Below are 15,717 nucleotides of genomic sequence, written 5' to 3'. Positions count from 1 at the left end.
AACAAGCAGAAGAAACAACCACCAAATATGCAAAGAGAACCAAACAAATGGCACGAAATAAGACCCAAGAAAAATTAACAAAGCAGTGGGAGAACAAAGCCCTACATGGAAGATACCCAAAGAGAATAAAGGAGGCAGATGTTGACCACCACAAAACCAACCAGTGGCTCAAAAGCAGTGGACTGAAGGCAGAAACGGAAGGATTCATGATCGCAGCCCAAGACCAAAGCCTAGCTACCAGATCATACCACGCCAGCATTATCAAAGATGGTACTAGCCCCCTATGCAGGATGTGTAACAAATACGACGAAACAATTGACCATATCGTGTCTGGGTGTCCTGAACTTGCGAAAACAGAATATACCCACAGACACGATAAAGCAGCCGCGTATATACATTGGAAAGTCTGTCACAACTATAATATAAAGACATCAGAAAAGTGGTATGACCATGAGCCGCAAACAGTTACAGAAAACGAGGATGTCACGATATTATGGGACATGCCAATACACACAGACAGGAAAATAACAGCCAACAGACCCGATATAGTGATTAAAGACCACAAAACGAAAACCTGTAAATTTATTGACATGGCAGTACCATCAGACAGAAACACATCCGTGAAAGTCAGTGAAAAACTATCCAAATATAAGGACTTGGAAATCGAAACAAGCCGAATGTGGGGCATGAGAACGGAAACGATACCAGTTATCATTGGAGCACTTGGAGCTATCAAAAAGGGACTAGAAACTTATCTTGGAAGAATTCCCGGCCAATTAAGCATCAGTGAACTACAAAAGATAACCTTGCTAGGTACAGCACACATTTTGAGGAGGGTGCTATCAAGCTAAAAACTGGCTATCCCCTAGTGCCCCAGGACCATGGTTTGGTCTCGGCCCTAAGGACTCTAAGCAAACATTACGTGAGGACGATAATAATAATAATAATAATAATAATAATAATAATAATAATAATAATAATAATAATAATAATAGTAATAATAATAATAATAATAATAATAATAATAATAATAATAAATAGGAGAAACTGACCCCTTAACTTGAAGACCAGCTTGTAAACGTTGTAACCAGTTCGTTAGCTTCAAAACCAGACTTGAAAAAAAAAAATCATTTTGTATGCTTTTTGCAAATCGATAGCAATCGATAAGCGGATTGTTCTGTGGGTTCGATTGTTATCGATTGCCGATATCAATCGATAGCAATCGGCGATTTAGCCTCCGAGCAGGCTCTTGCGAGAGATCAGTCAGTCAGCGAGTGAGCGAGCCTTGTTCGTGCCACCAATGACGAGAGCCTACTCGCAGGCTATCGGTGATTGATATCGATTGAATCAATTGATTCCCGATATAGATGTTTATCGATTGACTACGCCTGGTGTATGAGCAGCCGTGTGGGGACGGGAGTATTGCGGACTAGCTGGGGCCTGTTTCTCGAAGGTCCCCGGAAGTTTTCGCACCCGGGAAGCCGTGGCAAAATGTCAAGCGTTATGATTACAAAGCTGTTTTATTCACATATTTGTAATATCAACAGAGGTTTCCTTCACACAAGAAGTTTCAGGTGTATACACCTCTCTATTTTTAGATACAGATTAACCAAAAATGGCTTTGCGGGCCCGAAAAAGTTCCCGGGACTTTCGAGAAATGGGCCCGTTTATAACTGTGCCAGTTTAACCCCCCCCCCCCCCCCCTACCCTGCTTCAGATGGCATTGTTAGTCCCCAGTTCCCAAAAAAGTACCTGTTGGCAAACCAGAAACATTTCTTTACATAAAGCTATCTTAGTAATCGCCGAAGTAATATCGACTTCTTATTTTACCCGGGTGCCAGCAGCCTGCAGGGAGTACGCTGTTAGGACCAGGCGAACTGAAGAATAATACTTCTGTAAAGTTTGGTGAGCTGAGTCGACAAAGATGCGAATTTTCACCTTTCGCTTACCACAGATCAGCAAACAACAACTGTTACTGCTGACAATCGCTATCGTATGTTTCATCGGTTATGTGCTCCTTGAAAGAAAACCTAACGGTGGCGATTTTTCAAACTTAAAAGACAATAGCAAGGAGAGAATATCTAGAGGTGGTTTAACTTTAGGAGAGAAGGAATTTTTCCTTGATGGAAAGCCCTTTCGAATCCTCAGTGGGGCAATACATTACTTTAGAGTTGTTCCAGAGTATTGGAAAGATAGATTGCTAAAACTCAAAGCCATGGGATTAAATACCGTTGAAACGTGAGTAAAATTTTCGTTTACTTAAATTGAATCTGTTGAAGTGAAGTATTAATTACTTTGAACACCTCACCTGTATGTAGGGTTTAGTTCAAGATTTAACTGTGTGAAATTAATTTATAACCTGTTGATTGTACACAGTAGTTGTTTATTTACGTCTTTTAATTTTCTTGTAAAGCAAAAATATACTAGATTCTGTGACGACGTTGTTAAATACCTAAAGTGCACCTCATTGAAAACTTTTTAACTTAATTGTTGTCAACTCAAATTAGTTTTTAGTTAGTTTAAGTTAACTTTGTTGAGTATGGATACTCTCTTTGCTGAGTCCCGGGGGTTATAGTAACTTTTGATCTCAAACCCCTCATCATTAATATGACAGCAATCATCTAGCAGGCTAAGAGACAAGGGGAGACAGCAACTTAAATTATAAACATATGTTTATATTCAGTGATATAGGCGAAGATTTCCTTGAGCTTTATATGCATTTGATTTCAAACTTGTCGATGCAATGGATTTCCAATTTTTCAAACACAGGGAATGGGGAGGTCTGCAAAATAAAGTGGAAATTTCTCCCAACAGTTTTGCTGAGGGAAAAAAAATTTGCTTCGACTAATCAAGCATCGCAAAAAATTGAGTGTTTGAGAAATCAGGATTCTGCTGTTCCTAAAAATATCCATATACTCTCCCATAGAGGGGATTGGAATTTCCTAGGGGTGGAGGAGTTTGGTAAGACCAAAAAATTCAAAGAAATTAATGTGTGAAGTTTAATTGAAATTTCGAGAGGGGGCGGGGGATCCTTAAAAAGCTACTGAAATTGGAGGAGGCATGGATATTTTCTGGAACTACACATTATCAAGTTGCCAGTAACGGTAATGCAATAACTGATTCCTTATGACAGAAGTTGAGCAGCTACACTCTAGCTAGTTTGCGTTATAAGATGGGTTGTTATTTTGTAGTTTCAACAGGGCTGACTTTCTAATCTTGCATCAATACAGGTATGTAGCATGGAACTTACATGAGGAGGTAAAGGGTGAATTCAAGTTTGATGGAAACTTGGACATAAAGTAAGAGGTATTAGTGAACTAAAAGTTTATAGCAGTCCAGAGTTCAAAATGGACCACAAAATTGTCTTCTTATTTGTGGCAGAATAAGTACAGATATTTTATAATAGACTAATGACCATCTGGTCGGTATAGCCATAATCTGTAGAGTCTGAGATACACTATTTAAATTCTCTGTTATTCTCTGGCTATCCTTTGGTGCTGTAAGATTTCTTGTCCTTTTACCAAATGAATAGTTTTTCCTAGATACCTTAATTGCACGCATGAAGTACGGCTTTGGAGTGACTTGGTCATAGTGTTTTCTCTGATTCTTACCTTTCTTAATCTTTGACAGGGAGATCTCCGATATACCTTGTAAACAGATCTTTATCTCAGTCATATAGTAACTGTACATGAAGTATCTTTATGCTCACTCAAGCTACATGTGACCCACAAATTTACTTCTATCAGTCTCGTTCACATCTCAGTAATATGCATATGGTTTGTGCAGCGCTAATAAACTTCCATTTCTGTCATGTTTTGGACTCCCCTGTAGTGTTTATGGTTTTTGAAAGAAGTATTTCGTTTGCATTTTTCTACTGTTTCAAATTTTTTTAGTCTATTAGCATCAAGAGAAGCTTACATTATTTGGGAAATTATCAGCTAAATCTGCTGTTCTCTTGTGTGTTTTGTTTTAAAGGGCTTTTATCGAGTTAGCACAAGATTTTGGTCTGTATGTTATTTTACGACCTGGACCCTACATTTGTTCTGAATGGGATTTTGGCGGACTGCCAAGGTAAGGAAAAATTTAGAATAGATAATTATGTGGTAGTGGAGTAACATTTACGTGTACTTTTTACAGGTAACAGCTGAACAGTAGGTTAGTAGCCGGTTAATTGTTTTTAAAGTACATACTTCTATTTAGGCTCACTGGCATGGTTGGCCAAGGCCAGAAGAACACTCTAGTTGTCTTGTATACAGGTATCTCTCAATAATGGCAATGGAAGCACAGTACAAATATTTATTAAGAGATTACCCTTTGTAAACCCTTAACTGTTTGCCTGTTACTGTTTACCTGTTACCCATTATGTACCCTATATAAGAATGCATTGCATTGTTTGACTTGTACATGAAGCACAACAGACACATTCAAACTCTGTGATAAGGTAAAGTCTGCAGTCAAACCTTATTGGCCCATCTGGCTTGCTCTTGTCTCTGGTTCAGCAAATAGGATTATTTCTACTCCTCCCTGAATGTGATGCTAGTTAGTCCATCACAGGGATTATCCAGAGCATTAAATTCACCCATTTAAACACCTGGGTGGAGAGACAAACTACTGTATTAAGTGTCTTATCCAAGGAGATAGCACAATGACCCTACCAGGACTCGAATCTGGACCATTCGGTCTGGAGTCCAACACACTAACCATAAGACCTCTTTATTTCCCACTCAAACTTGGTCCAAGATTGATGTACACTTATATCTCTGTGTTATCTTTACTGTTCAAATTAAATGTGCAAAGGGAGAGGGAGAGAGAGAGAGAGGGAGAGGTTGGGGGTGAAGTCAAGGAAGGTCCAACATTCATGTACACTTATATCCCTGTGTTATCTGACTTACTTCTTATCTTACTGTTCAAAGCTGGCTGTTAAGTGATCCTCACATGAAACCAAGATCAATGTATCCTCCATTCGTCCAGGCTGGTGATCAGTATTTAAAGGCACTTTTACCAATTGTTACTCCTTTACAGGTAATGTACAAATCTTTTGACCTTTTATTTTTAAATGACTCCCTTATTATCCTTCTCTATACATTGTTCAAATTCCTGGCAGACAGAAGATGGGAAGACAATGTAGTCTGAATAAATTAAAAATTAAAAGTAGATTTTATAAAATGAAAACTATCTTCAGGCTGGAAGGAGACACTCAATCAAAGCAAATCATCCCCAACCCAAAAATAGAAGCATATGAATGTTCATTATATAGACATGAGTATTTTACTGGAAAATACACCGCTTGTAAAATGCATACGAAACCACATCCAGGACTCGAGTGGCATACTTTCTATATCCTCACTAGTGAAGATATCGATGATTTCACTGATATCAAGTTTGTCTCTAAAATTCTTTTTCAATTCATTGGTACATTGAAACATCTTTGGGTCTTCGTCGAAAGTCTTTGGCAATCTTTCGAAATCTTTGGAAATCTTCGGAAAATGTTTGGCAACGTTGGTGTGACCTTCGGACAAGTTTAGGAGAATCTTTAGAAAGTAATTGGAAATCTTCAGAAAATCATCAAAAACGCCGTCATCTGTATGTCTGTGTAATAAAAAGAACATTACATGTTGCCTCAAAGATATGAATTTTATGTTCTTGTAGCAAGAACAATATCTCACGAGTGAGCGCAGCTCAACTCATGAGATATTGTTCTCGTGAGACATTGTTCTTGCCACTCAAGTAAAAAATATCCTCTATATACTAACAATTGATACAAGTCATGTTGGATTTAAAACAGACCAACATGATTAAATTGGATGAAACTGTGAGATTGTTTTTCAAGTTTCAGACTAGCTAAGAGACAAGGGGAGCTTGTCAAAGTACAAACCTGTTAAGGGACCGTTCATTTTTTATGAGGGAGGGGGGGCTGGTGGGATTTGGGAAGGACCATTTGAAAATCGCATGACCCCCCCTCAGCTTACCAATTTTTTCATGTGGCCCCCCCTTATAGCGGTCATTTTTTGGGATGACCCCCCCCCCCAAAAAAAAAAAATTGAACAAACAATATTTAGATTTCAACTTTTTTAATATTTCTCTATTATCCCCCTACTTCACGTTTTGTGTTCACTGTGAAGACAATATTTACAATACCTATACTACAGAGAGCTGTTGTTTGAAAAACAAATCAAAAGAAAGAGAAGTCAATTTCGGATCTCCTAGTGATGGCTCGCCCTGAGCGTGTGGCATTTGGCCTCTCATTGGCATCTCCCTCATCTGAATTGATGAATGCCCACAGTTTTAATGTAAAACAGATCAAATGTGTAGAAGCTAAGTTGAGGAAGGTCACGCAGGACATTGAAGCACTAGAAAATAAGAGCAATTATAACAGCATATTCAAGGGCACACTCAAACAGCACATCAACAAAAGGAGAAGGAAAAAAGAAAACCGCAGAAAGTCCAATCAAAGAAAGAGGAAGCGGACTGAAAACAATGTCCAACGAGTTTATGGAATCTGTGTTGGAAACCCGCTAGGAAATGATCTTCCACAATGCCTTGTGTACCCTCCTAGAACGGCCATCCCGGAAGAGTGTATTAAAGTTGAGGATGTTGCCACGTCGTTATTTAGAAGAGATGGGCCATACATTGCATAGCTCTTGGAAGGGAATTATTTCACCAATGCTGCAAGAAGCAGAATCACCACCAACCTTGAGCAGGAAGTCAGAGATTATGTTTACACCTTCATGTACCCTGAAGAGTACACTCTGACGGAAAGCATTGCTGCTTCTTGCAGCATCGGTGAAAGAGACTCCCATGGCAGCACAAGCGGCGACGAAGAACTTGACGACAGCGAAGATGAAGATGAGTGCCAGTGAAAGTTGCATTCGAAAATAACAGTGTTAAATACTTCTTTTCAGTAGCTACAAATGCTTTTTGTCGCCAAACGTTTTTTAAAAGCAGAAGGAAAGTTTGTGATAAATTTGTATCCTGCCTTCTATGTTTATTCTATAGCAATTTTTTTGATATTCAAACATTATGCCATTTTAAAGTTTTACTAAAATATTTCATGTGACCCCCCCTTTTTCCCTTATTTTTTTGGGATGGCCCCCCCTCAAAAGCCATTTTTTTTGCATGGCCCCCCCCCCAAATCCCACCAGCCCCCTCTACCTGATAAAAAATGAACGGTCCCTAAGTTGACATTTTTTTATTTTGTTTACCTGCACTAGTATTCCAAGGGTGGTCCAATAATAGCATTTCAGATAGAGAATGAGTATGGCAGCTATCCAGGTGCAGATGTCGCATATCTAAAGCACCTCAAAATGGTTAGTACCTGGAAATCTAAGTCCTTGCATTTCATAACAAATTGTTAAATCATTAAATTATATTCGCATGGGCCAGCAATCTGGTTGTTAGTGTAATGTTACTTAATACAAGTTATTAAATCTAATAAATTAAACTTCCAGCCAGAATGTATATGTATATTGTACAGTACAGGACTCCTACAAATACCTCTGCTACCCAAATTCAAAAGGCCTTGAGTTCTTAGGGCAACTATAATAATTATTATTATAGCAACTCCTGGGGGAGGGGCATACTCCCTATAATGGCCTATATGGGGAGCCTCCAACCGAAAGGGGTACTTTTTTCAGGCTTCAGGTATATTAAAGGGTAAGGATTTTACAAGTTGAGCTATATGAAAGGGTAGGGAAATCTCTTATTTAGGTACTTAAAAGAGATTTTAATTAAAATATTTCTAACGGATGCTTTTAATAGTGAATGATACTGTAGTATCAGACTGTAATAATTTATTAAGCTCTACATAATTTAAGTCATTTCAGGGGTTTAGAATAGAGATGCAATGTTCTTACATGTAAATAGGTATGTGAAAGGGGTACTTGTTTTTCAACAAAAGGTACATATACGAAAGTGGTACCTTTTCTGTTAAATTGGTATACAAAAGGGAAACGGGTTGGACCTCAGGGCAGAGCCTTGCCATATAAACCTTTGTAAAGTCACCCCTCTCCGGGCAGCAACAACAATATTAAGACAACATTCTTGTGCCTTATTATTTTACTAACTGCACATGAACTACATGTAAGATAAGTATGATTATTTAAAGTGGCTGCAGAGGATTTATATGACCTGATACATGGCAAATAAGAAATTCCAAATACATTTTGTGGCACATTTTGTATCTTTAGTTAATAACATGGGTGACTATGCCTAATGTTCCATTTGGTTGTAATGTTCTATAGCATTAGTAGAACTCTGTGTTACTTATTTTTGTGTTTATATACATGTAGGTAATGATCAATGGAGGTATAACAGAATTACTTTTTACATCAGATAATTATTGGGGAATGCAAAAAAAACTTCCTTCACTGCAAAATGGTATGTTACATTTAATATTATAAATTTGTTAAATAAGCTGCGTAAGACTAGCCATGAACAATGTATTATCACAAGTAACTGTCAACTTTACATCGTGAATTTGTGTGGTCGGGAATCTGTATGCGTTATAAGGCGAGATTACTATCATCATTTTGTTAGCGAAGGGGACTTTGGGCACAATGCCCAACGAATTTGCTAAGCAGAAAGGTCTCTGATGAGGCCCTTGCCCGGGACAAGACGAGCTGTGTAAGACTGGCCACAAACAGTGTATTAATTATCACAAGTAACTGTCAACTTTAAATAAATGTAATTTACATTAAATTAAAATGTGTGGTGTGCTACAAAATATTAACTTATTTATTAACATGTTTAACATTTTTGATATTTTTAAACTACAGTGTTAAAAACAATCAACTTTGGAGTTGAAAAAGATGCAAAAGTAAGACTGACAGAGTTAAAGGAAACACAGGTACAGTAGGCATAGTTTCATGTAGTGTTAAATCTCTCACTGATTAAATGGTAAGTTACTAGTAATCTTCTCCAGCTACCATTAAGGAGGTTAGGCCTGGATCAGGCCAATGTTTCTGTAGCATTAAGGAACTAGAAGTATTTTACTCCCCCTGGATGGAACACTTGTCCATTGTGCAGCATTATCCTTTTATATAAATTTACTCCCACAAATAATTGCCTCATGATCTCCATGATTCCAGAATACTCTAAAGTCTGCTACTAAACAATTAGATCATGAGCTGAAGATTTCTATCGCGTGATAGTTGACGAGGGCGCAGCCCTCGTCAACTATAACACCTAGCAATCAAGAGCGAATAATGTAATTGTTTTAGTACAAATCTACTAGTCGTTCAAAACCTTATCTAAATCCTCTTTACAGACACTGTCATTTTGTTAACAAGCGCACACTGCTTTGCTACTCTCTATCTCAGGATAGATAGTGAGTAGCGTAGCCAATCAGAGAACAGCATTCGTTATAGAACGCTAGTAGATTTACACTGTCTAAATGAAGTTAACTCTGTTTAATCATTTCCTTTCTTTGTTTAAATTGTGAAGCCTGACAAACCTGTAATGGTAATGGAATACTGGTTAGGCTGGTTTGATCAATGGGGTAGACAACATAGTGTCAAAGATGTTAAAGCAGTAGCTGACACCATGGAGGAAATTCTCAAGTTTGGAGCCTCTTTTAACCTCTACATGTTTCATGGTAATGAATGTCAGTTACAAATGAATATATGCAACCAAGTAAATAGTGAATATCCCTACAATAGAACTGTGATTTCCATGTAATATAGTATGAATATTAATATTTCAAACAAATGTAACATTTTGACCTCGTAAATCTGGGTCAGTGCAGTTACAAACTGCATAAATATGTGTTTTTGAATTGAACTTATTCCCTGTAAGTTAATTTTAAAATTTTAACTCTTTTTTAAAAGAAATTTGAGTGAATTGTTCAAGTTTAAATATTCTAGTATTGTACAATAAAATTTGTCTGCTTTGTCTTCAAGTTACCTTTTTTATAATCTAAATTTTAGCCCCATAAACCTCTGACATGCTTTTAATACTCACATTTCTTTCCAAATGTTTAAATTGCAAATCGTCATCACTGATAACTGATGCTCAATATCTCAAACATTTTATTTTTAGGAGGAACAAACTTTGGCTTTATGAATGGCGCAAATGGACTTGTACCAGTAACAACGTCATATGGTACAGTGAAGTAAAAAAACAGAACTAATCATGCTGTTAATATCATATCTGACAAACATTTCCTCATTCCCTTACCATGCTAAAAGTGCCAGTCTAAAAGAAACTGACAGGCATCTCTTGCTTTTTAGCATTTATTGAGCATTAGCGCTGGAATTATTAAAGAATAGAACTGAACAGAGATTGCCAACTAATTTCCAACTAATCTCCAACTAATACAGTAAGAAATTTATGCAGACTAATAATTATCTAATATGAATAATTTATTTGTTATAATTAATATCTATGATATTATTATTTAGTATTAAATAATGTGCCTTTTTTACTTACAGACTATGATGGACCTTTGTCAGAGGCTGGAGACACAACAGCAAAATATCACACTCTTAAAGCCATGATGATTGAACCATCTGCTTCACAAAACTCCAGTAACTAATTAAATGAATAAATTAACAATTAAAAGAATAAATCAATTAATTACCAGATTCCTTCAATTACTGTTACAGACACATTTCTTATTATGCGGTGAACATGTATGCATATAATTAGAAAACTTATTTATAAGCTGTAAACTGGCATTGTCATCATTGGATTCTCTGACCTCAAAAAAAAGTAATGAAAATGTAAAAATGTTTAATGCTATAAATATAACAGAATATATATTGGTATTCAATGAATACTATATTCACATCTTTTTCACCAGTGCCCCAAAATCTTCCACATGTTCCAAATTCTCCAAAAAAGGATTATGGTAAGTGGCAGCTTGTGAGGGAAAGTCAAATGTACTGCTGTGCCACTGCAGAGACCTTATGGTACAGACGGCATTCTTTTACTCACTTTCAGTGGTGTAGGTTAATGCTTATAAATACAGTTGTTTCAAGAAAGGTTGTCTTATCAAGGCATAAAAGTGTATGTGACAAAAGATCAAAAGGGATTATTAGTGATGGTGGTTTATGACTCCTTGTTTAACGCTCAAGACGGTTTTTCAACACTTGTATTCATGTTTTCTCCTTCCCTCTTGCTAAAACACTGTCAACCTTAACTGTAACACCAAACTATTACTACCCATAATACTAATCAGCATTGTCGCGTACGCTTTTACTCTTTTATAGGACAATCTTTGTCAAAACAGCTGTATAATTGGTGCACAGCTCTGGACACCTTTGCTAGGCTGGCTCACATCAAGTCATCTGACCTACACGCATTAGTTCATGGGATTGTTCAGTGCTATGCAGAAACATGTCACTAAGTCTGTACCTGTAGAGGCATAACACACTTTTATCAACTAACAAAGATGATTTAAGTCTAGTTTGCACTTGATCAGCCTTGTTGATTGTGTTCACGAGTAGCTTGATTTGTTTTATTTTTGGTTTGATCATTTCATTCAGGGCAACATCTGTTAATTCCTGGTCCAGTTCTCTTTCAATATTAAATGAAGCACTTGTTCAGAACAGTATTAAACAAAATATCATGACTAGCTTACTGTAACATATCACACAAAGTAGCCTCCCCGTAAATACCGCACTGTAAATATAACTGTGGTACTGCAAGTTTTTCTTCCTCTTACATTGCCACCCAACAGGAAAAGTTGAAATGCAGCAGCTAATGTCATTAACTGAACTTCTTCAATATCATGTAAGTGGAAAATGATTATTGGCTTGTAACAATAATTTGCCACTGTAAGGCCCCAGTTACCGGGTTGTTATGATAATAACTGTCTGATAGGCAATGTAACAGTGCATTTGAGCCATTAAAATTTTTAATCCCTAATGAAAAAGATGAAATGAGATCATAATTATTGTTAGTATTTATTTGTTATTTCCTTGATATTGCTTTCAAAAACCACACAATGTGTTTGAAATTCATATTATATTAACAAGTTAAACATCTTAATTTATCCCTTTCATACTAATAATTGGACTGTTACTTTAGTGTTATATTTTCACTTTTTTGTTTCATGCCTTAATCCTTAATAAGTCTTATTTTCGTCACACACTGTTAAACTATTTATGGCTCATTTATCTTGGTATTCTTGTAAAACTGATGATGTTTCATCCGAAACATGTCTTGTTTGTATAATATGAATTTCAAACACATTGTGTGGTTTTTGCAAGCAATATCATACTTTGTACTGCTAAGAAGCCTTGGTAAGTTATTCCATGCATTTTAAAACTACAGTGATATCACAGGCACAGAAACTGGATTTAGAATTTATTCAGTTGTATGATTGTGAGTCTCAGGGTTTTTTTAATATGCAGCCTGTTTATTTATATTTATGACTGTACCCTCTATCTCTCTATTTGATCCACTTTCCTTTTGCTTTATTATATTAGATTCCTGTTGAGCGTGATCATGTCATGCCGATGGAACAATTGCCAATTAACAATAATGGTGGACAGGGTTATGGCTTTATCCTTTACCAGACAGAATTAGCTACGTTTCCCGAAGAAATTGAGATGGAGCAAGTGTTTGACAGGGCACAGGTATTCATTGTTACTTTTATTAGCAGCACTTTTCTAGTCAATTGGGGTGCTCAAGTGACCTGCATAAAAATGGGAATAATATTCCTAAGCACATGGTAGTTTGGTTTAAATTATTTTTTGTTGTGTCACGGTCAAACCTTGATTTGAAATTAAAACTGAATGACATTCATTGAAGTATAGCAAAGAGAAAGTCAGAATGATGACTTGCAGATGACTTTTTAAAAGCATTCACATTCACATTTAATGTTAAACTTGACATCTGTTCCAAACAAATCACACAAAATCAAGACTGAATATTGTTAAGCAACTTGAAAATTATGGCAGGATCTTCAAATGCCAGATCCTGAAGAATCTTCAAGGATTTTCAAAGATTCTGCTCAAAGATCTTTGCAAGACTTAAGAACCTTTTAAGGATACTTGAAAGATTGTTATCTTTAAGGACTTTAAGATATTGAAAGATCCTCAAATATTCTGTGAAAGAGTTTCCACCAGGGAGAAGAATAGTGTACCAAAATATGAGTTGAATATATGTAGAAATAATATATCGAACACGAGCAAATTAAGTGCTTCATCGCAATTTCAAATGCAAATAAGACAATTAAAAAAAAATAAGTCCAGTGGAGTGTTTCTGATGAAATTTGAGGAATGTGATGTCGAGAACACTTTCTTAAGTATTTGTTATATTGTTACAGTCCAAGCGTGGCACCTAAATATGGCAATGACGTGTTTGATTGCCAAATAAATGAAAAAGATGTTAATTAATTCAGAACTGAAACTAAGGGTTAGAGTTTGAAAACTGAATTTTTCCTTGACAGGTTATTATAGATTCTATGTTGATTCATACATATGATGCAAGTTTGGAAGACAGAAGTTCTGTTCGTGTAACAGTGAGTAGGCATCTGACTCAGTCAACAATTAAAGATTTACTTGAGTTGAAAAGTCACAAGTTGGAGATCTTAGTGGAAAACATGGGTCGAACAAATATTGGCTGGGACATGAAAAAACTGCGAAAAGGTAACATCAGCAAGTTAATTAGTATTTATTTGTAAATCGCTTGTCTGAGTAATTTGTATTGTGACTAGTGGGTCGGAGGAAACTTTTAACAGGCATGCGACTTATGATACTGATCCATGGTCCTCATAAAGCGTGGTTTCCTTAAGTCTTTAACTCCCACCTGGGTCATCTTGCTGTGCAATCTGTGTGGGCAACCGAACAGCATGCTGGGAGGAAGTAGTGTGGGGGGAGGGGAGGGAAGATGCAAATTCCAAAGGTCAGCTCCAGGGCTCTTACACCATTCTGATCAAGGGCTTTAATATACTACTAAGGTGTGCTAGATGCACCGGGTCTTTCTCTTATTTCCACATACTTTTAGATACATTGATTAAATAAGTACAAAAGATCAACTCTGATTACAAGTAAAAGTAGTCTGTTGGAGTCACTGAGAAGTTATAATAGGAGAAAGACAATTTATTCCTTGTAAATTTCTCAGTACATTTTCATTTGTATCAACTTTCAGGAATCAGTGGTGAAGTGAAAATTGATGATAAAAGTTACAACAAATGGCGAATCTATCCGCTTGAATTCAAACCACACATCCTGTCAAGGTAACGACTGTATAGCAAAACAATTATATCTAACATCTGGAACAGAGCAGTGGTCGTCAACACTCGAATGTGTCTGGTGTGACAAGATTGCTCAATCAATCGTTATGGAAGATCGAAGGTTTAACTCCTGAGAACGTTTTCGTGCCAGGATGTCGTCAGTCCATTCAGTCAAACCATCCTACAGGAAAGTCTGTTAGTTTTTCCTGACACATTCAGCTGACTGGAGTCTAGAGATATACTATCACGACACCCAAACGTAATTACTTTATTTGCTTACGGGCGCTTCAGTGCTTGAGAAATTGCAACTTCTAAAAATGAATAGAAGAAAACAGGCCTACTTCTTATTTCCTCTCTGATAAACCTGTAAGTAGTACACAATCATAATCAATATTTGGTGACTGCTTTGCAGAATCAAAGAAAAAGGAACATGGTCTGATATGTCAGCTGGGAGTGAGAGTCTACAAGGTCCACACTTGTACAGGGGAACCTTTCAAGTCAATGATGTACCTCGGGATACGTTTCTGAACATGGAAAATTGGACCAAAGGCGTGTGTTTCATTAATGGACATAACCTAGGCAGGTACTGGACAAAAGGCCCTCAAGGGACACTGTATCTCCCAGCACCATGGCTACGGAAGGGAGAAAATGAGGCAAGTATGGTAACAAATATTTGAAGGAAATTTCCGGTAGACTTGTATCACCTGACACAAGACATTTAGTGTATTTCAAATGTAAGGAGCTATACAAATATGTGCGGCCCCAAAGTCAAAAATAGGGTCTTGATTTTGATCACTTTGGTCTCAAATAGGGCATGGGGTATCTCAAATAGGGTACTCTAGTCTTAAATCGGGTATGTTCTTTTTAGAAGCTACTTTTTCATCATTATCGATAGGACCATAAACAAAAGCCCTTCACAATGCCTTCAACATCTGTCAGAAATAGGTAGCTAATTATACGGCAGGTCTGAAACAGGGTGTTGATCCAATGGTAAGGTCTTGTATAGGGTATCAAATTTTTGATCAGGTTATAAATAGGGTAGGGAAAATCACAGATTTTGGTCTTAAATAGGGTCAGGTTTTTGGGAAGCGGGCCGCACACACCCACTGGATTTTTCTGGGAGTACATCCCCCCCCCCCCCTTTCCCGCTGGGATTTTAAATTCAATTTGTCGATTATTTACCACTTCTTAGTTCTTTAATAATTCACTAAATTTGAGCCTTTATGTTAATTGATAACTTTTTCTTTTGATTTTCAGTTGGTAATATTTGAACTTCACGATTACAAGAGTGCAGAAGTGTCATTTTCAACATCACCAATATTTAAAGAATAAAACGCCGAGGCTGAAACAAAGATCTACCCAATAAAACAACTCATCTCTTGTAAATCAGTGAGATTGAGGAAGACGTCGTAAATTTAATAAACTCCGACTGGTCGTGCTAAATTGAAAACGACTGCGAGCGACGCTGCAAACACCGGGATTGGTACATGATGGTAGCCCGATGTCGCTTTGTGTGTGCAAAGTTGTTACGGAAGTGA

At 36.9% G+C, this 15,717-nt stretch overlaps 1 protein-coding gene across 1 annotated transcript; it reads left to right on the top strand.

Annotated features, from left to right (window-relative positions):
- Positions 1–1,797: 1,797 nt before the first annotated feature.
- On the top strand, positions 1,798–14,967 carry LOC145492048 (beta-galactosidase-1-like protein 2). Its single transcript, XM_081471359.1, has 16 exons — positions 1,798–2,238; positions 3,231–3,299; positions 3,976–4,071; positions 4,914–5,022; positions 7,212–7,307; positions 8,289–8,376; positions 8,775–8,845; positions 9,442–9,592; positions 10,036–10,098; positions 10,428–10,523; positions 10,799–10,846; positions 11,678–11,730; positions 12,429–12,578; positions 13,394–13,592; positions 14,095–14,182; positions 14,592–14,967. Exons 1-16 carry the CDS (start codon positions 1,925–1,927, stop codon positions 14,854–14,856), a joined length of 1,956 nt encoding a protein of 651 aa, XP_081327485.1. The 5' UTR covers positions 1,798–1,924; the 3' UTR covers positions 14,857–14,967.
- The last annotated feature ends 750 nt before the right edge of the window (positions 14,968–15,717 follow it).

The sequence above is a fragment of the Orbicella franksi genome, chromosome 7 (assembly GCF_964199315.1).
Source record: "Orbicella franksi chromosome 7, jaOrbFran1.1, whole genome shotgun sequence".
Lineage (NCBI taxonomy): Eukaryota > Metazoa > Cnidaria > Anthozoa > Scleractinia > Merulinidae > Orbicella > Orbicella franksi.
The sequence above is the reverse complement of the archived record's forward strand: the minus strand, read 5'-3'. Positions and strand labels throughout refer to the sequence as shown.

What these genes read in the sequence shown, in the direction of transcription:
- LOC145492048 (XM_081471359.1), top strand. Translation starts at nt 1,925, where the DNA reads ATGCGAATTTTCACCTTTCGCTTACCACAGATCAGCAAACAACAACTG. An exon ending in ATCTGCTTCACAAAACTCCA is followed by an intron (nt 10,524 to 10,798) that starts GTAACTAATTAA and finishes CTTTTTCACCAG; the next exon opens with TGCCCCAAAATCTTCCACAT. An exon ending in AAGTGTTTGACAGGGCACAG is followed by an intron (nt 12,579 to 13,393) that starts GTATTCATTGTT and finishes TTTCCTTGACAG; the next exon opens with GTTATTATAGATTCTATGTT.